The sequence below is a fragment of the Hordeum vulgare genome, chromosome 3H (assembly GCF_904849725.1).
Source record: "Hordeum vulgare subsp. vulgare chromosome 3H, MorexV3_pseudomolecules_assembly, whole genome shotgun sequence".
In the NCBI taxonomy this organism is placed as follows: Eukaryota; Viridiplantae; Streptophyta; class Magnoliopsida; order Poales; family Poaceae; genus Hordeum; species Hordeum vulgare.
The window spans coordinates 577,014,847-577,041,980 of record NC_058520.1 but is presented as its reverse complement, the minus strand read 5'-3'; the positions used below and the strand labels follow the sequence as shown (position 1 = coordinate 577,041,980).

Here is a 27,134-nt window from a genome sequence, read left to right as displayed (position 1 = left end):
AGCACCAACCAGGTAAGATTACAAAAAAATGTATATATACATAGACCTAACCATTATTGATGATTGCAAAGTAACATGCATCTCTAACAATTTCAAACAGTTAACTTAAATGGCGCCCGTCGGGTATATGATGTGGATATGCTCAACTCCGAGCTGATATCGTTGTTGAAGATGGGGTTATCTCATCGACGATAAGGCTGGTCTCTTCGATAAGATACTTAAGGGAGCAGAAGGGTCAACTGGTCCATGAGAGGAATCAACTGAAGGAAAGAAAGCTCCTAAGGGCTGAGAAGAATGAGCCGAAGATGAAGAAAACTCATTTGAAGAAAGAGAGGGAGAGCAATAGGAACAAACTACACCAGATGATGTTAATCCTTGAACAAGAGATGTGATTTACATAGTTTGGTTGAAGATGCGCTTTTGTGAAGCTGAACTAGTATTGTTTTTAGAACTACTAACTTTTCTGAAGTTGGAACTAGTTAAGTTGATGAGTACGAGTTTGTGGAGCTTAGCTGGTTTAAACTGCTGCATATTTTTTTCTATTAGTCAAAAATCAAATTATTGACGTTGGCAAACATGTAACGACAGTTGTAACATAAACTTACTGCTGGGTTGGACACGTGGCACACCATCAGTTCCTGAAATACTGCTGACGTTTTCTTCAACACCAGAAGTAACCTTTTTCACTCGTGCCATATCGATGACATTGGAGCCCTACGCGAGCAAGGCCAATTTTGGCACGCCATAGGTAGCTTTTGTGCACTAGTGTAAGCCATACCATGTCATGGTGTATGGGTCATATGTAAGAGAATCACAAGTCACCCACGCGCCATAGTTGGTGTAGGTCATAGGAAAACTTTTGTTGGTGTTGGTGTAATATGTTGAGAATAGAGGATCATAGTGAACGACCAAGGACTAGTACCTTTGGTCGTTGAGGGCTCACTCGAACTTGCCATCGAGAGTATCGAGGTAGACATGGTTTGTGGATGTGAATTTAGTATGGCAAAGGTATCACCATGCAGGCTCTGGGTTCACATGAGCCTAGGTGATGAGGCACGAGATGCAACTGTTGCTAGACTTGTAGGTCTACATCAGATATAAAGAAGTGATGTAGTCAAAGCTGGAGTCGAGGGAGGCAAGACAAATGTCATTGAGCTTCTAAAGACGATAGAGTTTATGAAGATGAGGTTAATGTGGTTGATGTTATAAATCAAATTTGATAGGGTGAGAATCCCCATGGTTAGCGCCAATTGTCGAGGTGTTTTTCGTGAAGTATGCAACATTGGTGCAAGAATTGCTTGTTATTTGTATGATAGTTGGACGTCATCTCATGTTACGAGATGAACACTAAGCATGATTTCACCCAGGTTTGGCCCCTCGCGTGGCGAGTAAAAATTGGCGGGTAATAACCCCACTCAAGCTTATCCAGGAGTGTATGATGTTGATGTTACAATGATAGAGTACAATGATGTACGATGAGTTGGGGATCACTTGTCGAATTGTGGGTGGGCGGTCCAGATGGGATGTGTAGATTACATCTACTTCTCTCTCAAATCCAATAGATCCTTTACTTCTGTAGGTCTTCGCATCCAGAAAATATGTATGTTGCTTATTTGAGTGGACACCTATATCTTGGAGAGATAAGAGGTCATACACCGATTATCCAAATGACTGACTCTTATCGTGGTAGGGTTGAAATCAACTAGGTCTACAAGAATATGGGTTAAAGGGTCATATATTTCTACTCACATGAAGAACCCTACTTCAGTTTGGGAATTAATCTATAAAGTATGGTAATAACACGCCTAGGCTATGTAAGACACATTGTCATCAACAGTAGGTAAAGACAACAACATACACCACTTAGTTGGAAGCTAAAACATGATGTCATGTGTCAGAGTTGCAAGGGGGTTGTAAGGGCATCTCCTAGGAAGATCATAAATGGACATCAACAAATGTCTATGAACACATCTAAACATGTCCACGAACATTCTACCATGCGGAGGCCATCCAACTAGAGTCACCAAATGCATGACCTCGTCGAGCCTATGTTGTTTGTCAAATATTATCTAGATCAATAACAATTAGGACATGTAATTCAATAGTTGCAAGCAAATACAACTACTAGCAAATGCACCAGATGTTAAACAAGTTTCTTACATCACTCGAACTCAAAAGCAAAAGAACCGGTTATCCAAGCGAATTGCCTCACATTTGCGGCCTCTTTTACCCCCTCCTTGCATAGCGTGCGATAATGCTTATGCAAGGTGTGAAGAAACTTGCCAGATAGGGATACAACTCGTCGGTGTTCACCTACATGATATTTTTCTCCTCACACGCTTCCTTGATTTAGACCTTCTTCTCATTGACCGCTATCTTCTTCTTTTCGACTTCCATGAACAAGCCAAACCACCCTGCCTTCTTTTCCTCCTAGAGCTCATTGCACTTGGCACATGCCTCCTCCTTCGTCGTGATTTTCTCAAACTTGTTCGACATCTCGGTCGTTGTCCATTCTCGTTTCTCCTTATCGGTTTCCAATTCCCCCCCCCTCGACCTAGCGACACGCGTCGCCGGTGCAAGCCAATAACGGTTGTATCAACAACATCGTCATTGGCTTTGGCATTGGCGGTCTTTGTGGAATGGACAATGATTTCCCCACTTACTTTGTCCATTCAACTTGAACTAACAATGCATTAACGTGAATGGCTTGCCCTCAAGACAAAGGCTCGGTTGGCTAGCAAAGCAAGACAATGACATGATTAACAAGTTGTAACATACAGCAAGTCAATTCAATGACCAACACAAAGCAAAACATACGTGCTCGAGGGGTGACATGCCACTTGCCATCGGTTTGTGTATATATCTCGCAATACTTGTTGAACTCATGGTGAATGGTGTATCATTGATGGCCTACTACCTTGGATTGCGAGCATGGATCAATTTCTGTTGTAGGGAGTGTAGTGCTTTTGCTCAGAACAGAAATCATTCACACTTTGCCAAAAAGTCGTGCCCTTTTGCTCTGTTGCTTGAAACATGTCAACATTCGTGCCCAACTGCGCTTGGCAGCAAAAATAATCCTTTTTGTTTGGGTGCAAACAAACCTCTCTTCTTCTTTGCATCTGCATTAAGCCGTGTTCGACTTTGGCTGTTGTGTGTTCATTGGTGTCTCTTGGTCCGACTACGTTGAGTAGTCATCCCCAACTTCTCTATCCTCATGATCTCGCCATCGTGAACTATCATCGCCCCTCCAATCCACTCCGTTGAGAGAGGCATTCCCTGAACAATGACAGAGCATTGGCCGATGAGTGCTCCTCGAACGAAACTCATGACCTGATGAACATCGTCAACCCCGAGAACATGTTGTCAATGTTGAGATAGACGACATAAGGTGGATGGTGGTCGCAGGTGGACATGGCGGCCAGTGTCACAATGATTCCTGGATGTCAGGATGATCGTTTGAACAGACACCACAGTAGTACGGTGGCTTGTACTCAGGTGATGTTTCCAATTTTCTGGGTGACGCCACCACGACGATCCACTTTGAAAGTGGAGCTCCGGCCTGAGCGTCCACACCATCTTTTTTTTTCTCTCCTTCCCACACCGCTCTTCTTGTTCCGCGGTCGTGCCCATGGTATTTGGTAGGTCCGGAGGGACCTCAAACTTCTATATGGGTTGCGAAAAATCCATCATGGCGTTGCTGGGCAAAAATTGGGTCAGAATGGGCAAATGCGGTGGGAGCGTGGAGACCAACTGTGCAATTGCATGGGCTTCGGGTAAGGTTTTGGATGGGTATGAGGTGTCGGAGTTCAACAAGGCGGGGGTCCAGACTCTCCTAGAGCTCGTTCTGATTTGGAGTTGGTTTGTGAAATTTGGGACGTCCGGACCGTCCGGTCCAATTTTGTAGTTCGCATTGGAGGCCTATAAGTGTTCGGACCTTACGATCCAAGCGTTTGTGGATGATCTGAAGTTCCACACTAGATATGCCATCAGAGCATCTCTATCAGAGTCACTATATTGACGGCTTTGGGCTAAAATGACACTAGTAGAGTTGCCACTCGACCCTGGATTGCCATAATTAATGTAGAGTGCTCCATATAGAGCATGCAATCCTCCATGTTTGGTGGTTGGGGGCGTTGGCTTGGAGTGTGGTCCATCCACCAACCGCTCGGGTGGGAGGGAAGTTTCACCTCTCTCCCCAACCTTCCACTCAACCCATCTCATCTGCCTACCAATGACACAAATGGCGATATGACATGGCACTAAGAAGTGTGACAATTACTGACACCCGCTGTGTGCCAACTGACTTTGTCCACTCCCACCATATTTTGTCGGCGCTGCCGCCCGCCATGTTTTGCCAACGTGTTGCTGACCTAGCTTCACCTTAGTTGTTATGTGATCACAATAAACTTTCGGTAAATGTTCTATATTTGTCGGAGATGGGATATCATTTCTCTTTTGCACCTGGTGTCAGCCGCCGGCGGCTATAAAAATGCTATCGACATGGCCAAGTAACTCAACTACCACTTCCAATACCACTTCCCATAACGATTGTCTTCCCTCCTCCATCGCCATGCTGCTTCCCATACATCCAGACCAGGTGCCGCTCTTGGAGAAGAAGGGGCGGATGGTGAACGACGAGCAAGCGGAGGAGGATTCCTCCCTTATCATCGATGAGAAGGAGGAGGATCACTGTTATGCGTTGGAGGCTGCATATGAGGATCCTGTCCTCGATGAGTGCTCGCATTGAAGTCCTAGAGCACACTCCATTGTTTGGGATATCCAACTCGGATATGCGCATGTCCAGTATGAGCACAAGAGGGCTTGGCCGCACAACTCATATTAGGCACCATGTGCTCCCCTCGCGTGTTTGTTAAGTAGGCATGGGACGAGTGCTACGTCACCCACGCCTTGGCTATCCATCATGGAAAAATCTTCAAGCATAGCAACGTCAGGAAGGCGTTGCGAGCAAAGAGCAAGTGCGCCATTTGGCTTCATTACGAGAAGAAACAAGCGGACTTGGCATTGTGAGTGGAGAGCTATCACGCCATTTGGCTCTATTGCAAGGAGAAACATGTGGACTTGGGTGTAGATTGGGAGCGCATTAGATGGCGCCCATCTGACACGAAGATGGTGACATTGACCGAGACGAATCACGCCGTATTGTGTGTCCCCGCTCTTGAAATTTTCGTTTCGTTCCTCCACGACGTCTGGCATGAACTGGACGAAGACGAGGTGACTCGACTGTCTCACCGCCGCACGTAAATGATGAGGTGGCTCGTCAAATATGCATGTGCCCCGTGCATTGCATTCATAGTTGCGGTGGTGAGGAGCAACTAGTGCTTCTCCTAAGACATAGAAATTCATTGGATTAGTAAAAAGAGTCAATAAATGACTTTTCTACCCTGATGTAACCACTTTAATGCAATATTACCTCAAATCTGTGTTTAAATCACTCAAATGAGTGTGTGGATTTTTGAGTTGATGCAACAAAAAAAAAGATATGAAGGCCGCACAATGGCAACTCCGAGCTTGCGTAGAGCCGCCGCAGCGGGTGTACCATATTGAGCGTGATACGACGACCCACCTAGACTTACTCTATTAGAGCAACAACATTCCTTTTGACAAAGAACTAGTGTTGCATCATTTTTTATTGAATGGTAACAAAAGATTAACTGTTGTTGTAATAATGTTTTTAAAGTACTAGCAAAAGGGCCCATGTGTTGCAACGGGAGAAAAATAATTATAATCTTCAAGGATGCTGATCATATTACGTCCTTCAAATTTTAGGACATTTATTGAAATGCATCAACATTTTTTGAATTAGCAAACATTTTTTTCAATTGCACACAAAAAATAATACACAAACTTTTTTCTCAAAATCATGGACTTTTATTGTTTTCACCAACATTGTTCTCAAAATTATGAACATTTTTCTGAATATGGGAATACTTTTACTAATATCCTGAGCATTTTTTGAATTCACAAACATTTTATGTTTTCTTCAAAATTCTATTTCAAAATTCTCAGTTTTATAAGTTGCAAAAGTTTTTCAAAAGTTGATATTATTTAAATTTTTAAAAATGGACCAGAAAATGAAAATAAAAAATGAGACTAAAACAGAGGCACTTTTTTCATTTTATAGACATTTTCTAAAAATTTAAACATTTTATTGTATATGCAATTTTTTTCAAAACTCCTGAGTAGTTTTTGAATTCTAAAAAAAATGTTTTTTCAATATTTTATTTCAAAATTCTCAGTTTCTTAAATTTTTAAAAAGTTATTTGAAGTTCTAAATTATTTAAAGTAGAAAAAAATGGAACTGAAAAGTAAAATAAAAAAACTAAACTAAAAGAACCGGCGGCCACGCATGGGCCGGCCCAAATAGGTGTGTTGCATCCTTTTCCAATGCCCAGTGCGTAATATAGGAGGTGCCTACATGGGCCGGCCCAGTCCGTAGATTTGACTGTTTAAAACGTTTTCTATGACTTATAAGTGGCAATTGTGGGTAATTTTCATCAACTTTATGGACAAAGTTAATGACGGACGACAGAAACACTAATTCCTTTATTAGTACTAGTACAAATGCCCGTGCGTTGCACCGGGCTAGAAAAAAAATATAAAACCTACTTGAATTATTACAAAAGAATCTGTTATTACAAAATCTTCCAAATCGTATTATTTTTACCAGATTTAAATTGAATTTTGCTGATACAACTGATGAATTCAATGTCATAATGTCAATTGAAAATCTCAATTGAATGTTGGTTGTTCAATCCTAGAAAGATTAGTGTTATAGTACATTTCAACGATAAAAGCTAGACTGGAATAAATTAACGATTGTAGATATACTCCACTAAAAATTACACGACATCACAAAGAAAATTGTAGTATGAGGCCATGAAATGCTTAGAAATTCCCACTACCCACATAATTCCTTTATTGGAAGCACCCCTACAACGAAATTTGAAATGGCATTTGTACAAATCTTCAACATGGGTTGAAATCCTCCAATTTCTGATAGTTTATTACTCCTCTTTAAGAAAACGAAAATATCCCAGTTCTCATACACGGACGAGGATAACACATGCGCGGCCTTCATTATTTTCTCGTCTTCCCAGTCCCCACACACGGACGAACGGTCATAACCCACACTCACAAATGGCTATGTATAAACACATATATCCTAGCCTTATAAGCAATATTGAGCCAACATTACATATTAAGATCGACGAAGTCAACGTAGAAACTTCATACTCGATGAAAAGTTTTTCACTCATTAAACGAACATCAACAAAAAAACCTATAATTAATCAAGAAAAGTACTATCCCCAATGCCAAGTCTAAGACACAAATCTTATGGGTTGGTTCCAGCAAAAAGAACCTAAACATCTTAGTTATGCTCTCTACAACAAACATTGTAGAATGTTCTACATGTCTTCAATTTTTGTGAATAAAAATAATAATATTTATAATGCCTTGGACGAAAAAAAAACAAATTGATGTTGCTAAAACCTAATTTTAAAAGCACTTTGTAGCGCTGAATTTTCATTTTATTTTTTCCAGACCTTCACAAACGGGATTCATCACAGAAATTTGCAAAAAAAAGCAATATTTATTGTAAAAAGATAAAGTTATTTGTTTAGTTTTACTGTTTATAGAGGAGCATTTGAGCTTGAGATTAGAAGTGTACTTTCAGATGGAGCCGGCTTTCCCCTCTCCCCGGGCTTTAGAGTTTAGACCAGTACAATCTGATGGACTTGGGAATTTTTTTTCACGATCTGCAGCTGGGGAAGGGCCCCTGGGATGTTGGGGGCAGGACCGGCCCTGCTCCCACAGGCCACAACACTCCAAGCAGGCGGCCATGGAGCTGCTCCTTCTCCCTTCCCGTGCCACTGTGTCCCGCCGGCTCCTTCCCACCGCTCCAGTCCGCCGCGCCAGCGCGGCCACCTTCCGGCCGGCGGCCAGCCCCGGCAACGTCGAGGCCACCACCGATGCCACGGCGACGACGTCAGTAGCGAAGACCGGCCAAGAATGGGGCGCAGGCGGCCGCCACGGCCAGACGCCGTTCGGGCTTGGCCTGGACCTGTCCGAGGAGATGAGGCGCGGGATGATGTGGCGGATGCTGGCCTTCCCCGCGGCAGCCGTGGCAGCGGAGGCCGCGCTCCTGTGGGTGCTCGACAGCGACGTCGACGCGCCCACGTGGGCCGGCAAGGTGGGGTCGGCCATGCTGTTCGCGGCAGGGCTGCTCGGGTCCCAGTAGGGGTTCTTCAAGCAGCACGCGTCGGCGTCGTCGTTGTCTTCCTCCTCTTCCTCGATGGAGACCAAGCCGCTCCGCCGCCTCCTCCGCCGCGGGCCGAAGCCGCCGGAGCAGGAGCCGTCCCTCAGCCTCCCCCTCCTCCGCGACCCCAACGACGCCGACATGCCGCCCGCGTCGGCTCCAACTCCATCACCGACCCCGCCGCCTCCCGTGAGCACGTCGCAGCACCAGCTGCCGCCAAAGATCCGGCTCACGGCAGCGCAGGCGGCGGCGGCGGGCACCGTGAGCCCGCGACGGCGCCACCAGGAGCAGGAGCTGCCCACGACGCGGACCCGCGCGCGACGTCCCTCTCCTCTCCCTCACCGCACACGACTCCCCAGCGCAGACCCTCGCGAGGTGAGGCCGGAGGAGGCCGGGGCGAGGTGGATCCGGGTTGGGGTCAACAGATCCGAGCGGCTCCAGCTCGGATCTGGCCAGAGACGGGCGCGAGGTGGCCGACGGCGGAGCTTTGAGCTCGGGCTCCCATGGCGGCAGCCTCGCAGCAGGGAAGAGGGAGACCGAGTGAGGGAGAGAGGAAACGTTTTTTTTTCCAGATCCACATAGTGACTGTGGGTTGAATACCCAGAAATGGAGGGGGTTTTCTACAAAACTGCCGACGACGTACGACAGAAGCTATCCGTGCTTTATTAGTAGGTAAAGATTAGTAGGTAAAGATGCATGGGCCGCCCTCGTGCGTTGATCCATTGAGCACACGACATTGAGTGGTAACAAAAGTGATCATGCATATCTATCAATTAGACAGCCTCCTCTGACTTCGGGAGGGAAGCCATATAAACTACAGTACCTTAACTTCCCTTTGTTAGAATCTCTTCAACTGCAGTCTTACACAAGGATTTATAAACAGTGATCATCCACAGTGATTTATGAACAGTATGAACTCTCCAAAAATGGCATGTCCGCCAGTTCCGCCGGGACCTACGCGAAAACCAGCGGGCGAGGGCGCTCAAGTGTACTCGTACGATACACACGCAACAACAGGAATACGCGGTCCACGCCATTAGAGAAGCTTCCTGGACATGTAAAAAGTATTCCCTACGTTATCAATCAACTAGCCTATAAAAACGTCTTATATTCTTATATAGTGCTAATAATAAAAGAAAAACTCGACCGGAGGATTTACTAAACCACCCTTTCCTCTGGAACGAAGCAAAACATGCCATGTCAAAAAACAGAGCTAATGCATATGCATGCAAAGCTGTCAATGGTACCAGTACTAGCGGCGCAGACAGCGTCCTAAGCAGGTCCGTGCAACGGAACGGTGCAGGGTGGTCCGGATTCAAATTCGAAATCGGAGCAAATCGAGCCATCCTAATCATTGGGCGAATTCGAGCAATACTTGCAGAGGAGAGGAGAGGAGAGGAGGGCGAATTCGAGCAGGTAAGCAGAGTGCGTGGGGTCGGCGAGGGGAGAGCATGCACGTACCTGGAGGAGGCGTACTCGTAGAGCCTGCCGGCGGGGGAGAAGACGAGCAGCGCGACCTCGGCGTCGCAGAGGACGGCGAGCTCGAACGCCTTCTTGAAGAGCCCCGAGCGACGCTTGGAGAAGCGCACCTGCCGGCTCGTCCGGTCCTCGATCCGCCGCAGCTCAACCCGCCCGCGCCGCGCCATCGCACACCACCAGCCAGGGCCAGCCTCCTCCTCCTCCTCCGGCCGTCGCTCGTCTCTTTCTCCTTTTTTCGGTCGTTGGAAGGGATCAGGGAGTGCAGAAATGGGGGGCTCCTCCGGCTCAGGAGAGTGGGCGAGAGGGGCGGGTGGGCTGACGCAGGGCCCATCAGGCTGACGGATCACCGTACAGCTCAGACACGGCGCGCCCTTGGCCGCATTCTCTGCCGCTCCTTGGTCGGTTTCTTCCGCTGGGCAAGCTCTCTTCTTACTTGCTGCTAGTGGTACAGTGCTTTCTTCCTTGATCCACTCCCTCCACTCATGTATGTCTTGGCGTCCAGCAGCAGATAAAACGTTGAGTCGACGGCGACCGAGAGAATGCACGAGCCCACTGTTTTGCTTATAATAGAGGAGACTGGAGATCTCTGGGTTGGGAATGCGGGGGACGCGCAGGCGAGGCGCGCGGTACAGCTCCGCGCTGACTCCTCCCGTCCTTATCCACGCTGTGAAAAAACAACGTGTGGAACGTGTGTGTGGGAGCGGAGGGCTCCAGCTAGGACGTAGTACGGCACACGAAATATCAGCCTGTGGCGAGTGTGGGCACGGGTGAGGACCAATGAAATGAGCCGAAAGTGGTTAAATTTCGCAAGGATAAGGATACCGTGAAAGGCAAGGGCTGCTGTCTGTGTGGCCGCTTGCATGCCCGACAGCGCGATGGGCCCGCGCCCCTCCTCCTTGGCTGCATCTCCTGCTGTTGAGATGGTGAATGGTTGTGAAAGCAGGAGAATTTTGCTACCGACATTAACGGCTCTACCGCTAATCACACGACACATGGTGCCTGCCTCTTCCATTTGAAGATTGCAAAACGCACAAAGAGAAAAGCTGTAGGAGTATCGAAACGTGAACGAATGGATACGAGTACTATATTTTGGTCTAATGTGAATGTGAGTTGTAATTCTTGGCTGGGCAGTACCCCTCTATGTACGAAAATTGCTAGATTGTGTAATGTGAATGTAAGCTTTAACATTACTGTTGCAAAAAAAAAAAATCACGAGGGTAGGTGTTGGGGATATTATCCCGCCATGAGATCCGTCCTGGGGGCGGGTCAAGACGATGGTGGCTCAACATTCATACTCAAGACACGCCCTAACTTATAAAGCAGAAAGCACAAGGTGTTTACAAGAGAGCCGGCTGCGGCCCAAGACACGAAGAGGACGACTCACGGCCCATGCGGGAGAAGAGTCGTCAGGAGTTTCCTTGCTTAAGGGGCAAGGCGAGTTAGAGACATACCAGGTCACAAACCATAAGGTGACCCGGACTTTTGTAAACATAGAGCCTCGACCTGCATATAAAGACGAGTCTCTAGGGCTGGTAGATTTAAGTTAACATCCATCGGGAGCTAGGAAAGGCAAATTCGCAACCTTGTAATCGACTTCCATAGCAATATACACATAGAAGACGTAGACTTTTACGTCAAACTGAGGGGCCGAACCTGGGTAAACTCGTCTCTCGTTCCCGATCAACCCCTTTGAGTCGCCACATAGTTGTGATGGCTTCACCACTAAGTCCTTTCACGAGGACATCTATCGTGACAAAACCACGACAGTTGGCGTCCACCGTGGGGCTTGCGCACGGTGGAGTTGAGTTCTAGAAGGGAGCCCTTCCAGGGTTTGGGAGCTATGCGGTCGGCCTCATGACTAAGAGTCGCCGCGGACGGTACTACATCGACAATTCAAGTCGGGGTCCCGAGGCTAATTCAATCGAATCAGGATACCGGGTCCCCTTCGGCAAGATTCACGTCTTCATCGGGAAGATCGGAACGCCACTTCCCGAGCCAGACATCTACACCGACATCGTCGAGCTGGCTTGGCTCGCCCAACCCGCCACGTCTCGATTGGACGACGTCGAATCTTTGTCGGCTTCACATAGGGGCCAGCCTCCCGGATGAGCCAGAAGCTGGTGGAGATACCGCTGTCAATTCTGATGGCGAGTCATCAATCGGAGATACGGACTCGATCGACCTTCCCTCTCTACGAGGGAAGGCTGGGTGGTTTCCCTGAGACAACGATCTATGAAGGGCCATAGGAACCGCCACGCCAAGTCGCCATCTATATGACGAGGGTCACGATGGCTCAGAACCAGCCGAACGCGGCAACCGCCAATGGGGCCAACGGATCTGGGAAGTAGCCGGCCCAGGCCATGACAGATCTTATGGTTGAGATGTCAAAACTCATGGCAGTAGCCGTGACGGCTGATAACCAAGAGGAAGTTAATGCTGAATTGACCAAGCTTCGGGAAGAGATGGCTCAGATACATCGCGAGATCGATGCGGAGAAGACCCAGATGGCGGATTAGCAGGCTTAGATCGACGAAGAGGTGGAGCGCTTGAAGTTGGAGGCGTGGCGACTTGAACGCCACCGAGTCGCGTCACACGTTGTTCATCAAAGGAGGCACTAGAGTCGCGTCCCACCCAACCTTAACGCTACTCGCGTGTTCACTAGCCCGCATACGCCTGGCGCGGACCATAACCCGCCTCGCTAGAGCAATCCACGGGTTGAGATTGTCCAGCAACCAATGCAACCCCCGTTGAGAACCCGCAGACGGCTCAACACTTCCAAACGCCTCAAGGTCACTTCTCCAACTCGGTGGATAATATGTTGGCTGCGACCCGCCACTTGGAGTCTCTTCCTATTCGTGGGAATACCACGCTGGAGGTGGAGGCAATGAACGCCATCGAGATGTTAAAGACGGCGGTGGTCCGGCAGGCGTAGTTTTCATACAGTCGTGATCGTCTGCACTCCACGCCACAGGCAAGCCATACGAAGAGTCGCCTAGATGATCCTCTGGCGGTTTCCAGCGATAACCGTCGACACCAACCTCAAATCAACCCACCGAAGCCGCCGACATCAAATGCTCAGGCGCTTGTCAACGCTGCACGAGCCGCCCGACGGGAAGAGGCAGAGGTAGTGGCGACATTGGCGGGTGAGGGAGTTCCACCATATGCTCAGGTGGCTCCTAGATACGATGGGCAAGGAGGAAGGAATGTAGGTGTCCCCTACCTATCTTTTTCTCTGCACAATGAGCGCATGCCCAGAGACTTCAAGGGCCCCAATAAGGTACCCAACTATACACCCGATCTTGAGCCAGGGGCATGGGTTGAGAGCTATGAGATGGCTATGGACATGCTTGATGCTAACGACGCGGTCTGCGCCAAGTAATTCACCATGATGGTAGAAGGACCGACTCGCACGTGGTTGGAAAATCTACCACCCAACTCCATCAACATTTGGGCGAACTCAAGGAGCGCTTTGTCAAAAACTTTCGAGGGACCTGCAAGCGTCCGATGACCATTGTAGATCTACAACATTGTGTCCAACGGGCGGATGAATCGTCTCATCACTGGATGAGGTGGGTCCCAGAGATCCTTCACTCTTCGGATGACATTACGGCGGCTCAGGCCGTGCTGATCTTGGAGAAGAACTGTCATTTTCAGCCCCTGGTGTTGAAGCCTGGCCGCCTCAAGCGAAAGGTGCAAGACATGGGTGAGTTGATGGACACCCTCACCAGGTATGCTGAGTCGGACGACACGAAGGATGCCGGCTCTGATGACGAGAAGGCCAGTGAAGTTCAAAGGGGAGACGGAGCTAAGGGTCACTATCCAGACTCACGAGCGCAATAACAACCATGGATGTCAAGGAAAAAGAAGGCAGCGAGATGGCGTGTCTGATTTTGTTGCTAACACCAGCGCCGGGCCCCGGAACTAGTGTCGGAACATGATTGAGGGTGGTTTTCACGACCAAGGCTTTAGCGAAAGGAAGCCACACAATTATGAAGAGCTGCTTAAGGGGCCTTGCCCTAAGCATAGTACCCCAGGTGCCCCGTCTACTCACTCTTGGGAAAATTGTTTTGTGATGCAGGAATTCCGTGTTCATGCGTCCCGAGATCACCAAGGAGGTAACGAGGGTGCCCAGGAGGGTCAATTTGGCCCGGGCGGGTCACGAGGAGGCTTGTTCGGTGACTTTCCCAACCGAGGTCCTCAACGGCGCGAGGCGGCTCACTTAATAATGGTGGACAGTCATCTGGCCAAGGCAGCCGACAGTATAATGACCAGGGCAGGTTCCAGCAGCCAAACAACGAGGGCGGATTTCAGAGCAATCCTAAGCAATCGAATGGCGGGCAATACCATGTCTTCACCACTGGTACCTGTAAGAGGGATAAGAAAATAGTGTAGAGGGCCATCAATATGGCTGAGCCGGCGGTTCCGAGATACTTAAACTGGTCTGAACAACCTGTCACGTGGAGTAGAGGTGATCACCCGCCTCAGATTGATAACCCTGGCGACTTGGCGTTGGTGGTGGCGCCTCAGGTTGGGGGATACACGCTTTCTAAGGTCCTCATGGATGGAGGTAGAAGTATCAACATCCTATACTATGACACCTTTTGGTGGATGAACTTTGACGAGAAGGACTTGATGCCTTCAACCACGATTTTTCACGACATCGTTCCGGACAAGTCGACTTATCCTGTTGGGCAGATCAAGTAGAATGTGGCTTTTTGTGATGAGTCCAATTACAGGAGTGAGTCATTGATGTTTGAGGTGGTCAAAATTAAAAGTCCTTGTCATGTTTTGTTTGGGCGGCCGACTTATGCTCACTTCATGGCCTGACCTTGTTATGTGTACCTTAAGCTTAAAATGCAGGTCTCAAGGGCACCATCACAGTCAATGGGGACCGAAAGATAGCTCAGGAGTGCGAAGAAGGAGACACCGCATATGCTAAGTTGGCGTGCGCCGCCGAGGAGTTGAAGTTCCACAAGGCCAATGTGGACCGAGGTGACATGAGCCCGCTCAAAAAGCCAACGGTTGATTCTGAGCCACCCCTTAAGTTCAAGCCGGCAGATGATACCAAACAAGTTGATTTCATCTCTGGCGACTCCTCCAAGTAGTTAACTATTGGCCCGGCTTGGATCCCAAATAGGAAAGCACACTCATTGAATTCATCCGTGAGAATTGGGAAATCTTTGCATGGAAGCCTTCTGACATGCCAGGAGTACCGAGAGAATTCTCTGAGCATCATCTCAATGTAGATCCCAAGACGAAGCCGATTCATTAGTACCTTCGTCATTTTAATGATGAGAGGCATAAAGCAATTGGAGAAGAAGTCGCCCGGCTCTTGGCTGCCGGTTTCATCGTCGAAGGTTTTCATTCTGAGTGGTTGGCTAACCCGGTCTTACTTCTCAAGAAAAACGACACTTTTCGCATGCGCATTGACTATACAGACCTCAACAAAGCTTGTCCGAAGGATCCTTTCGCCCATCCCCGTATAGATCAAATCATTGACTCTACGGCGGGTTGTGAGCGTTTGTGCTTTCTGGATGCGTACTCTGGTTATCATCAGATCAAGATGGCCAAGGAGGACCAGGAGAAGACGACCTTTATCACTCCTTTTGGTGCTTTTTGCTATGTCTCAATGCCTTTTGGAGTCAAGAGCGCGGGGGCAACTTATCAGCGTTGCATTCAGAATTGTTTGCACAGCCAGATTGGACGTAACATCCATGCTTATGTTGATGACATCATGGTGAAGTCACAGAAGAAGGAGACGCTTCTAGGCGACCTCAAGGAGACATTTGACAACCTCCGGGTGTATGAAATGAAGCTTAACCCTACCAAGTGCATGTTTGGGGTTCTTGCGGTAAAATTACTGGAATTCCTGGTATCCGAGTGTGGCATAGAAGCTAACCCGGACAAGATTAAGGCGATAACTTCGCTCGGGAAGCCAGCTAACATTAATCAAGCCCAGCGTATGGCAGGTCGTATTGCGGCATTGAGTCGTTTCATAAGTCGCCTTGGTGAGAAGGCTATCCCTCTTTATCAGTTGCTCAGGAAAACAGATCACTTTGTCTGGACCGATGCGGATAATGAGGCTTGTGAGGCCCTTAAGAAGCAACTTGCTAAGCCGCCCGTGCTGGCAGGCCCGACTGACAAAGAGCCAATGCTCTTGTACATTGCTGCTAACTCTAAAGCGGTGAGTGTGGCGGTGGTTGTTAAGCGCAAGGAAGAAGGCAAGGAATATCCTGTTGAGCGGCCAGTGTACTTTGTCAGTGAAGTGTTGACTCTGTCCAAACAACGATATCCGCATTGGCAGAAACTGGTCTTTGGGATTTTCATGGCAAGCTAGAAGTTGAAGCACTACTTCCTGGAGCACCCGATCACTGTGGTCAGTTGTGCACCAATTGGAGACATTATACAAAACCGAGAAGCCACTGGGCGGATTGCTAAATGGGAAATAGAGCTTGGTCCTCATCATGTGAAGTATATGCCTCGCACAACCATCAAGTGTCAAGCTCTGGTAGACTTCATCAATGATTGGACCGAGTTGCAGATTCTGGAAGATAGGCCTGATAACACATATTGGACTATTCATTTTGATGGCTCTAGACAGTTGGAAGGCTCAGGAGCTGGAGTGGTGTTATCGTCCTCACAAGGTGACATGTTTTGCTATGTTCTGCGGCTCATGTTTCCTTGCACCAACAATGCGGCCGAGTATGAGGCGCTGCTCCATGGGCTCAGGATAGCTAATGATATGAACCTGAGCCAGGTCAGGTGCTTAGGCGAGTCAGATTTGGTGGCTCAACAACTATCAGGAACCTAGGATTCCAAAGATCCATTGATGGCGACTTATCGGCGTGCGGTAACCGAGGTGTCGGATTATTTCCATGGCTACCAGGTGGATCATATTGATCGCCGACAGAACGAGGCAGCCGATGCTCTATCCCGACTCAGATCACAACGTAAGCCCGTTCCCCCAAATGTGTTCTTGGATGTCTTACATAACCCTTCTGTGAAGTTGCTTTCCGAAGAAGACATAACGGTTCCTGACCGGGAATCACAGTTGGTGGTGGCTCTCCAGGCAATTCCTGACTGGACGGTACCTTACATGGATTATCTAGCTCGAGGCGAGTTGCCAGCTGATGAAGTTTTTGCTAGACAAATCAAGGGGTGCAAGTCCATGGTTATACATCGAGGTGAGTTACACAAACGAAGTACTTGTGGGGTTTTTCAGCGTTGTGTTTCGCCAGAAGAAGGGCGAGATATTCTCGACGAGATACACGCGGGCGACTGCGGACATCACGTCGGGTCACGATCTTTGGTGTCCAAAGCTTTTCTCCATGGTTTCTACTGGTTGACGGCTCATGCTGATGCAGAGATATAGTGCGCCGATGCGATGGATGTCAGAAGTTTGGATGTCAAGTACATGTGCCGGCTCAGGAGTTGCGCATGATCCCAATTACATGGCCTTTTGAAGTCTGGGGGCTTGATATGGTGGGCCCGTTTAAAATGTCTTCCGACAAAAAGACCCTTCTGTTGGTGGCGGCTGATAAATTTACCAAGTGGATTGAAGCAGAGCCAGTCAGTAATTGTGAGGTAGAGACGGCAGTCAAGTTCCTCAAGAAGCTGATTTTCCATTTTGGTTATCCTCACAACATCATTACTGTTAATGGTACTAATTTGTCTAAGGGATAAATGAAGGAGTTTTGTCAACGAGAGCACATCCGGCTTGATGTATCCGCCGTGGCTCATCCACAGTCCAATGGTCAAGCTGAGCGGGCTAACCAGGAAATCTTGCGTGGTATCAAGCCACGGCTCATGGTTCCCTTGCAGCACACACCAGGTTGTTGGGTCGAAGAGCTTCCTTCCGTGCTTTGGAGCATCAGAACAACACCAAACAGATCTACTGGTTACACTCCTTTTTTCCTCGTCTATGGAGCTGAGGCGGTTCTGCCAAGCGATATAAGGCATGATTGTCCGAGAGTCGCCCATACGTAGAAGCTGATAATGAACAAGCACGTCGGGATTCTTTGGATGCTCTGGAGGAGGAGCATGATTTGTCCGCAGCACGGTCGGCTATCTACCAACAAGACTTGCGTCGCTACCACAGTCGACGGGTTAAGAGACGGGTCTTCGAGGAGGGCGATTAGTGCTTCGATTGATTCAAGATCATACTGGCATGCACAAGATCTCGCCTCCGTGGGAAGGGCCTTTCATCTTCAGCAAAAACCTTCGCAACGGCTCTTATTATTTGATTGATATTCGCACTAACAAGTCAACCTCGGAGGAAGAAACAACCCGTCCGTGGAACATTGCTCATCTGCGGCCTTACTACACTTAGAGCCATTGGCTCCTTATCCAGTTACATAGTTCAGTATGTGTACTCTCTATATCACATCAATAAAGCCGAGGCCCACAAAATTCGGGGTCTCTGGCCTTTCAGCCCTTATCTTGAGCATGAGTCTTTATTGATTAAATAAGCCGCCCAAGAGGGCGAGTCGTCGCCAAGGAGGCCATTCAAACATGGATGCTATTAGTATCAAAGAGAGCGAGTCGTCCTATTGTGATCGTTCAAACATAGATACTAGTAAGCTAAAGAGGATGAAGTGCCATGATGCACGGTTCAAACATAGGCGCCAATGTATGGTCATGAACGATAAAAGTCGGCTTACTTGGGGGCTACTAGTTCTCAAGTCGTTTAGAAGTAATAGCATTGTCTTCTGCTATCCTATGCTCGTTTTCTCTTGATCATAGGTCACTTGGGGGCTTCTCACTCATTGAGTCCCGCCTTAATACCCTCTTGGCAAGTGATAAATTAACGCATTACAATGGTTATACTGGACTGTATGTTTTGCGACTCGCCCAAAAGCCCCATGTACTCTTGGCAAGTCAATCCAATCTTGAACCCTGAGCTTCCATAGTTAAAACATTGAGGTTCTTGCGAGAGCCAGCATATGGAAAATAGACAAACCATGGGCTCACTGAACCTGCTTCACTGAAGCTTGACTTGAGCCTCACCGCGGGTCTAAAAACATAAAGGTTTTTGCAAAAACCTCTTAGGGTACGATTAGAGCCTTGCAAGCCCATCTACCCGCCGTGACTCACTGTGTCGGCTTAATTTTCACCTTATATGGTGTTATATTTTCAGGCAGAGATCGAACAACTCTACTGACTCATTCAAATTGGGTGATTCTAAAGGTTTTTTTCTTTTCAAGGAAGAGAGAATAACATACTTCCTAACCAGCGATAGCTCAAACAGGCGACTTATGTTACAAGGTAACGCCAGGAAAGTTTCTCATCCCTCTTCGTGCAAATATATAGCAGTTTAAGTATGCTCAAAAGCAAATTACATGGCTCATGAAAGCCAAAAGTTTTTTTTATATTAACCCGGTGCCAAGTTTCCTCCGGGTTTAGTCTTTTTCTTCAGGTTGAAGCTTCGAGGATCGCCTCGTCTAAGCCGCCTCCGGGTCACCCTGTGCCAAGTTTTCGGGGTCTTGGATCTAGAAGTTGTCCATATCCCAGGTGCAATTGATTAAAGCATGAAGTTCAGCTTCCTCTGTCAAGATGGTTGACGGGTCAGCATCAGAGGCAAAAAGATGCTTACGACGCTAAGGAGTCAAATCCACTGGTGCAAAACTCGGAGGCGCCACACGTTTATGATTATCATCATATATCGACTAATACTTGGACAAGTCAAGACTCTCGACAAGCTGTCTTGCTGCAGGACGAACATCCTTTACGCACTGGGCGTAGTCTTCTTGTGTGAACTCTGAGCCGTCATCCTTATACTCAGGAAACCCGCCGGCTATTTCGTCCGGCTTGAGTTCTGGAGCATAGGCTAAAGACCAGCTCATAGCTGTGATCAGGCCTTTCCGTGCGGATGATTTCTTTATTTCCTCTATATGCTGGGGTATGGTTGAGAGCCGCCTCAACATGTCCCTGATATATTTAACCGGGTCTTTGTCACGCCATACAGCCTTCACGGTGAGTAAGCCGCCATCATAGAGTTGTTCTGTCAGGGTATACATCGCCTTTAGCTTTAGCACACAGTCATACTAAAGGTTAGCGGATCGAGGGCCTGCAAGGAGCAAATGAATCATAAGTCGTCTGGTACCTTGTGTCCTTTACAATGATTATAATAGGCATTATCTCAAGGACTTACCAAAGACACCACTGGTCACATTGGAGATGTGTCGCCGAAGACCAGTCAATTCTTTTGTGACTTATTTCAGCTGACACTCGGCGTTTTCAGCACGTTTCACGAGGGCGGCTTTCTCATCTTTAGTGGACTCTTTGTATACTAGGTGCTCAGCCTTGGCTTTTTCAAGTTCTGCCAAAGTGGCTCAAAGTTGTTCTTCTGCCGCAGCCCCGGCGTCTTGTTGACGCCCCAAACTTTTTTTCATCCCACTCAAGGATGCGTCAGCTTGACTTATAGTTTCCTACATAATCAAGTAGGATGGATAAGTTACCTTGTTGCTACCTGGTCGGATTGATTGTTTGACATCAAGTCTCAAGCAGATTGCAAGCAATACACTTGACACTTGGGGGCTAATGTACTTGCATTTTCAAAGTTGTTAAACAAGACCCATCTCATCTTCAAGAAGATGACCCGACCCTTGGGGGCTATAGGTTGAAGTTTTCAAGCTTAATTACATAAGACCCGACTCATTTTCAAGAAGATGACCCGACCCTTGGGGCTATATGTTGAAGTTTTTAAGATTAATTACACAAGACCCGACTCATTTTCGAGAAGATGACCCGACCCTTGGGAGCCACAGAGGGATATATGGGGTAATTTATTACACAACACCATACCTCGTATCTATTCTTCATCATGTTTACTAGACCAGCTTCCAGGTCCCGGCTCATGGAAAGGCGGTTTAGATATCATGTGTGCAGCTCTTGAAAGTTCAGCTTCTCCATATTGGGAAGCTCAAGTGCAACTTTCCATTTGTCTATCTTGGTTGAGACGTCCTCGCCAGTATGCTTAGCCAACACATTACGGACGGGCGTCGTATGACCCGTCCCAGTAATGAGGACAACATCTTCTTCAAGCATGGCGTCTTTTGATGACTTCACGGGGCTTGGCGGGTTGAGATTTTCTTTCTGACTTGGATCCATGGTCACATAATCAGTTTTTGGTGGGTAGGCTTGAATGTTAGGGATATTATCCATGTTAGTGCTTTCTCGAGGTTCAGTATAAATTCCAGCTAGTTCAGCCGGAATATCATGGATAGAGGGATCTGTTTCTTCCACTTAAGGCGTTTCAATGTTTGGAGCTGACCCGCCGGTTTTCCATTTCTTCGCTTGAGCTCTAAAAAAATGAAATGTTAAGGTATGTATAATGACATGAGAAGTATTGAAGCAAGTGCTGGTAAAGCCCGTAGTAATGTACCTTGGGAGACGAACAAGTGGTGGCAATTTGGAGGATGCTGAATCGCCAAATGAAGGAGGAGACACCTATTACAGTGGAAAAATCTTGTGAGCATTAAGTGAACTGACAAACAAAGTAGATTCGATAAAGAAAGAGAAGGCACCTCACCGCGTCACTTGCGGGCGGATGTTTTTTCACGCAGACCCGCCATAAGATCACCTCAGGAGCTGTGGGTGTGGCGTTTTGGAGTATACAGAGCCTTCTTCAAAAGGAAGTTTGATGACGATATTTTGATATATTATTATTTTCATATCATTCGGTCGTGCAAGTGAAAGGCAATGATGACGATATTTGATGAAGTGACTGTGGCAAAGAGAAGCGGGTATGAACTCGACTTGTTTTTGTTTTTGTAAATATGTTTAGACCAGTATCCATGATTCAGCGTATTATGATCAAACATGTTTGCAATATCAATTAGGAATAGTTGTTGTTCATGCCATGCTTAAGTATCTAGGAGTGGGTAATGATTTATCTTGGATGTCAACATGCATTAAAATGGTTTTGATGTAGTATGATGATATGGTACCCTTCTCTGAATGTTCGAGTGTCTTGACTTGGCACATGTTCATGCATGTAGTTGAATCAAAACCAACATAGCCTCCATGATATTTATGTTCATGGTGTTTATAACCTACTCATGTGAAAGGACGTGGATGACTTGTAGAGGGGGGGTGAATAGGCCCTTTAAAATAATTATGGTTTAGGCTTGAACAAATGCGGAATAAAACTAACGTTTAATTTGTCAAGCACAAAACCTAAAACAACTAGGCTCAACTATGTGCACCAACAACTTATGCTAATCAAGATAGACAACTAAGTGATAGCAAGATATATGACAAGAAACAATATGGCTATCACAAAGTAAAGTGCATAAGTAAAGGGTTCGGGTAAGAGATAACCGAGGCACGCGGAGACGATGATGTATCCCGAAGTTCACACCCTTGTGGAGGCTAATCTCCGTTGGAGCGGTGTGGAGGCACATTGCTCCCCAAGATGCCACTAAGGACACCGTAATCTCCTCACGCCCTCGCACAATGCAAGATGTCGTGATTCCACTAAGGGACCCTTGAGGGCGGTCACCGAACCCGTACAAACAAGGTTGGGGAAATCTCTGCAATTTAATTGGAGGCTCCCAACAACACCACAAAGCTTCACCACAATGGCATTTGGCTTCTAGGTGACCACAAATGCTTGGGGCAATCTCCATAACTTAATTGGAGACCCCGACTCTCGCCCGGAGCTTTACACCACAATGATTGAGCTCCGAGGCACCACCAAGCTTCTAGGGGTACCAAGTACCCAAGGGTAATAAGCTTCTCAACTTCTCACTTCCACATATCACCGTGGAGAACTCGAACCGATGCACCAAATGCAATGGCAAGGGCACACGGAGTGCCCAAGTCCTTCTCTCCCAAATCCCACCAAAGCAACTATTGCTAGGGAGGAAAATGAGAGGAAGAACGAATAATAACACGAAGAACTCCGAGATCTAGACTCAAGGGGTTCACATCACTTAGAGGAGAAAGTGATTGGTGAAGATGTGGATCTAGATCTCCTCTCTCTTTTCCCTCAAGAACTAGCAAGGATCATTGGAGGGATTGAGAGTTAGCAAGATCGAAGATGGTCAACAATGGGGGGCAAACTCGAGCTTCACGGATAAGGTTCAATGGGGAAGAAGACTCCCTTTTATAGGTGGGGAAATCCAACCGTTATGCTTCACAGCCCGCACAGAGCGGTACTACCACTACTGGAATCAGAGATTTTGCCATCTGCTGCTTCTTTGCCGTCTGCTGGCTGATGACAAAGACCCTCTTTGCCATGAGCTACCAAAAACCAGACGCAGGCCCGGCCCTAAGGGGGGGCGAGCGGGGCGGACACCCCGGGCCCCCAAAACCTAAGGGCCCCTCCCAGGAGTGTGGCAGCACGGAGGAACTCTACCATTAACCATGTGAGACGCCATTGGAAGAACACAGGACTTGACTCTGTCTTCACGAAGAAGAAGGACGAAGCGTTTTACTTTTGCGATCTCGACCTTGAGCCTTTTCTATACTTTAGCGATTTAGTGATATGGGTGGTTAAGTGATTGTGGGCCATATCAGGTTTGTTAGGGAGCCCACGTGCAATCCTTTTTGGTCTAAAAAAATAGAAAATTGTACAACCCTTTTTTTATGCTAGCGCGCTACTTGAAGGTAAATAACGTTGCTCCTAGAAAACATGAATTATAGCGTTAATAAAGGGATTTCCCCTAAAAAATGAATTGACTGGAATTGTCAAAAAAATTACCGCACATATAATATTAATTAATAAAACAAAATACAATAACATACATACATGCAGAAATTACCAGAAAGACCCGGACATGATAGATGTTGTGGAAACTTTGCAAAAAGTACCCCACACAAAAATATATAATAAATAAATCTATTGAAAACCCTGCAAAAAACAAAAATCTGAAATCGTCGCCAACCACCAACGTCGTCGAGACGGACACCAGGGGAAGAGGCAGAGTACCAGCAAACCAAAATTCAGGACATCGTCATAGCCTTGTAGGCGTTGTGAGTCAAAGATCTGTAAAACAAGCGCTTGATGATGTGGCATGTCGAGTGAGAATATTCCCCACAACAACTTGGATCCAGATCTTTCGCCGCCGTTGTGAGGGAAGAACGCCAAATCTACAACCACAAGACACAAGAAACATAAGGTCTACCGGTTCGAACGAACGGCAAGCAGACGAGACCATCGGCTCTACGTTGTCACCGCAAAGGACATCGCCATGGTAAGGAAGAGACCGAGTCCACGTTATTCGACGCATCTCGAGGAAGCAATTTCGAAGACGATATGACCATGTTTATCTTCCTTTCTATACCATCACCTTAACATTTTATATAGAAATATTTTAACAATATGAGGGTCCCACATAATAATTTTGCCCCGGGCCCCCAAAATCTCCGGACCGGGCCTGACCAGACGACAAAGAGGAGGCTGATGGCAATGATATTATTTGCCATCAGCCAGCTCTTTGCCGTGAGCGAGCTGACCGCAAAGAGCATTCAGGCAGACGACAAAGAGCACGGGCGACCCACCCCGCACCCCCTCTCTCCCCCCTAACGGCCTCTCTCTTTGCCGTTTGATTTTCTCTCAAGGCTGCATTGTTATGGACTTTAAATGATTTTCTGGCATTAGATTACATGTACGGTTAGAGCACAAGTGGTAAATATGGGTGTCCATCATGTGGTCCTTCTACAAGATCATTTCGCCTAAATAAGAGTAAGAAACTTTGTTATATGGGTCACCGTGGTTGGTTACCTCAGGGTCACGTATTTCGAAACCGAAGAAGGCAGGAATTTGATGGCACTAAAGAGACAGAACTGGCACCGACAACTATGAGTGGTAGCTCAGCTTTGAAAATGTTGCAAGGCAGAGTGTTTGTGTTAGGCAAAAATGTCAATGTAGCCAACAAAGCAAAGGGCATAAAGACAGTAAAAAACAGTGAAGAACATAAGCGTAAAAGGAAGGCGAGAAACAAGAAGTCAGCTAAGAACCAAGGTAAGCTTGAGAAGAAGCCCGAAGATTGGTTCAAAAAGAAATCAATATTTTCCAACTTGCCATATTGGTAACTTAACAAGTTAAGGCACAATCTTGATGTAATGCACATAGAAAAGAATGTGTTTGATAATTTAATAGGAACGTTGTTGGATATTGATAGTAAAACAAAGGATGGCCTTAAGGCACGACTTGACTTGGCAGAAATTGGTGGAAATGGAATAGTCAAAATCTTCATCTCGTTGAAGATGCTAATGGAAAAACACAGTTGCCTGATGCGCCATTTACTATGTCTAGAAAACAATAGGAAATACTTTGTTCAATGATGCACAATATTAGGACCTTCGATGGTTATGCATCAACTTTTTCTAGGCATGTCAACATGAAAGATTGCACAATCTGAGGTCTGAAAAGTCATGACTGTCATGTTATTCTAGAAGACATTCTTCCTCTAGCACTTCGATCATGTTACCCACATAAAGAGGTCATGACAATAGTTATCGGGCTGTCTAATTTCTTCAAGAAGCTATGCTCGAAAGTGGTAGATGTCTGTGAGCTTGACAATCTTCAAGAGAGTATTGTGATCACACTTTGCAATATGGAGAGAATTTTTCTTCCATCTTTCTTTACTATCATGCTGCTATTAATGGTGCACCTGGTTGAAGAAGTTAAGCTTGTTGGTCCAGTGCACTATCGGTGGATGTATCGTCTAGAGAGGTATGGAACTTAACTTTGATTTTTTATTTTCAATAGTGTTGAGAAGTAACATCCTACTTAATTAAATTTAGATCATTTGTCCGTCTGAAAGCACTCGTCCGCAATAGAGCATTTCCTGAATGTTCAATTGCTGAAGGGTATCTTGCTCAAGAATGCTTGACATTTTGTTCAAGATTTCTAGATGGAACTACACGTTTTACAAAGACATCAGGAAACCCTGCTCCTAAAGACAAGATAAAAGATTTGTACATGTTCGATAGTGCTGGTGAACCAATTGGAAAGGCTATCCCAGTTGGGCAGTTTAATAGCCGGTTTCTTATTCAAGCGCATTGATATGTCTTGCGACATTGTGATGAACTTGCAGATTTTCACACGTATGTATCACTCCTATCTTTAATTAATATGGTTAGAGAATGCTGAGAAGTTGTAATACACATAATCTGATTTTTACACAGAATTTCTGTCCGAAGAGAATAGCAAATGATGTGACTCAGCTAATTTGACAGAAGCTGATACCACTATGTTAATTAATGAACACTTTGCTGACTGGTTGGAACAAAAGGTACATTTTACCATATTCATGTACTCTGAATTATATAGGCACCAGAATTTAACTAACTGTACATACAGGTTTTACAAAGCGATGGACCAAATATTACAGAAAAGGTAAGAGCTTTGGCTGCAAAACCAAACAGATACGGGGTGCGCTACAGTGGCTATGTCATCAACGGCTTCAGGTTCCACGCAATAAGTCATGAGTTAGGGCATGTCACACAAAATAGTGGCGTACTGAACATTGCAGAAAATGGTGTTAGATATTATGGCGGATTGACTGATATATTTGAACTGTCATACAATGATTACAAGGTGGTGTTCTTTAATTGTGATTGGTATGATGTTTATCATAAAGTTGGCATTCAAACGGATGAGTTTGGATTCACTCTTGTGAACAAGTCTCGAAAAATACACACAGGAGATGAGCTACAAGATGATCCGTTTGTATTTTCTTCCCAAGTACAGCAGGTTTTCTATGTTCAAGATCCAAAAGCTGAACTATGGAATGTAGTAGTGGAAGTCAGGCCTCGTGATCTTTTTGACATGGATGAAACAAATTAGAGGATTGTGCTTTTGGTTTGGGCTGAAATATGATGGAAGCTCTTTGCTGGTGTGGTTCTTAGCATGTAGCTACAGTCATATTTATAGTTTTAATAGTAGTTTACGAGCACACAGTAAGAATGCTTTATTGCACTTTATGGTTGTTGTATTTTTTGTACTAATTCATGGCACAAACCAAGTTTAATTTGTTGTGAGTTGTAAGTTGATTCAACACATTTTTTGTTCTGGAAAATGAACCTTTGGTTAATTGTGCACTCCCACATGTTGCAGTTCTCCGATATTGATATATTACATGGTTGAAAACTTTTCAATCATTTTTTCCGAATAGATTGACTATAAAATTGAAAACCCAAATCAGCTCCTATTAGGCCAAAAATTAGAACCAAAAAAATGTCCAGCAAATTATGAAATTTTAACACCAATTAAAAATAACAATTGAAATACCAATTTCACGTGTGTGGGATGCTGAATTGGCTACTTAGTCAGCTTTGACTCAGTCAAAATGGTTGACCAGCCTTTGACCAGGAAACTTCAGCGCGCGCCTTTGGCCTTCTTTGCCTCTCGCTCGCAGCCGCCATT

General features: G+C 46.4%; 1 protein-coding gene across 1 annotated transcript in view; it reads right to left on the bottom strand.

Annotated features, from left to right (window-relative positions):
* LOC123445264 (MADS-box transcription factor 51-like) overlaps positions 1-10,294 on the bottom strand; it is a 43,851-nt gene extending 33,557 nt beyond the window's left edge. The window contains exon 1 of the mRNA XM_045122229.1: positions 9,740-10,294. Coding sequence (XP_044978164.1) covers positions 9,740-9,924 — 185 coding nt within the window. The 5' untranslated portion in view covers positions 9,925-10,294. The remainder of the gene's footprint in view (positions 1-9,739) is intronic.
* Positions 10,295-27,134: the final 16,840 nt, after the last annotated feature.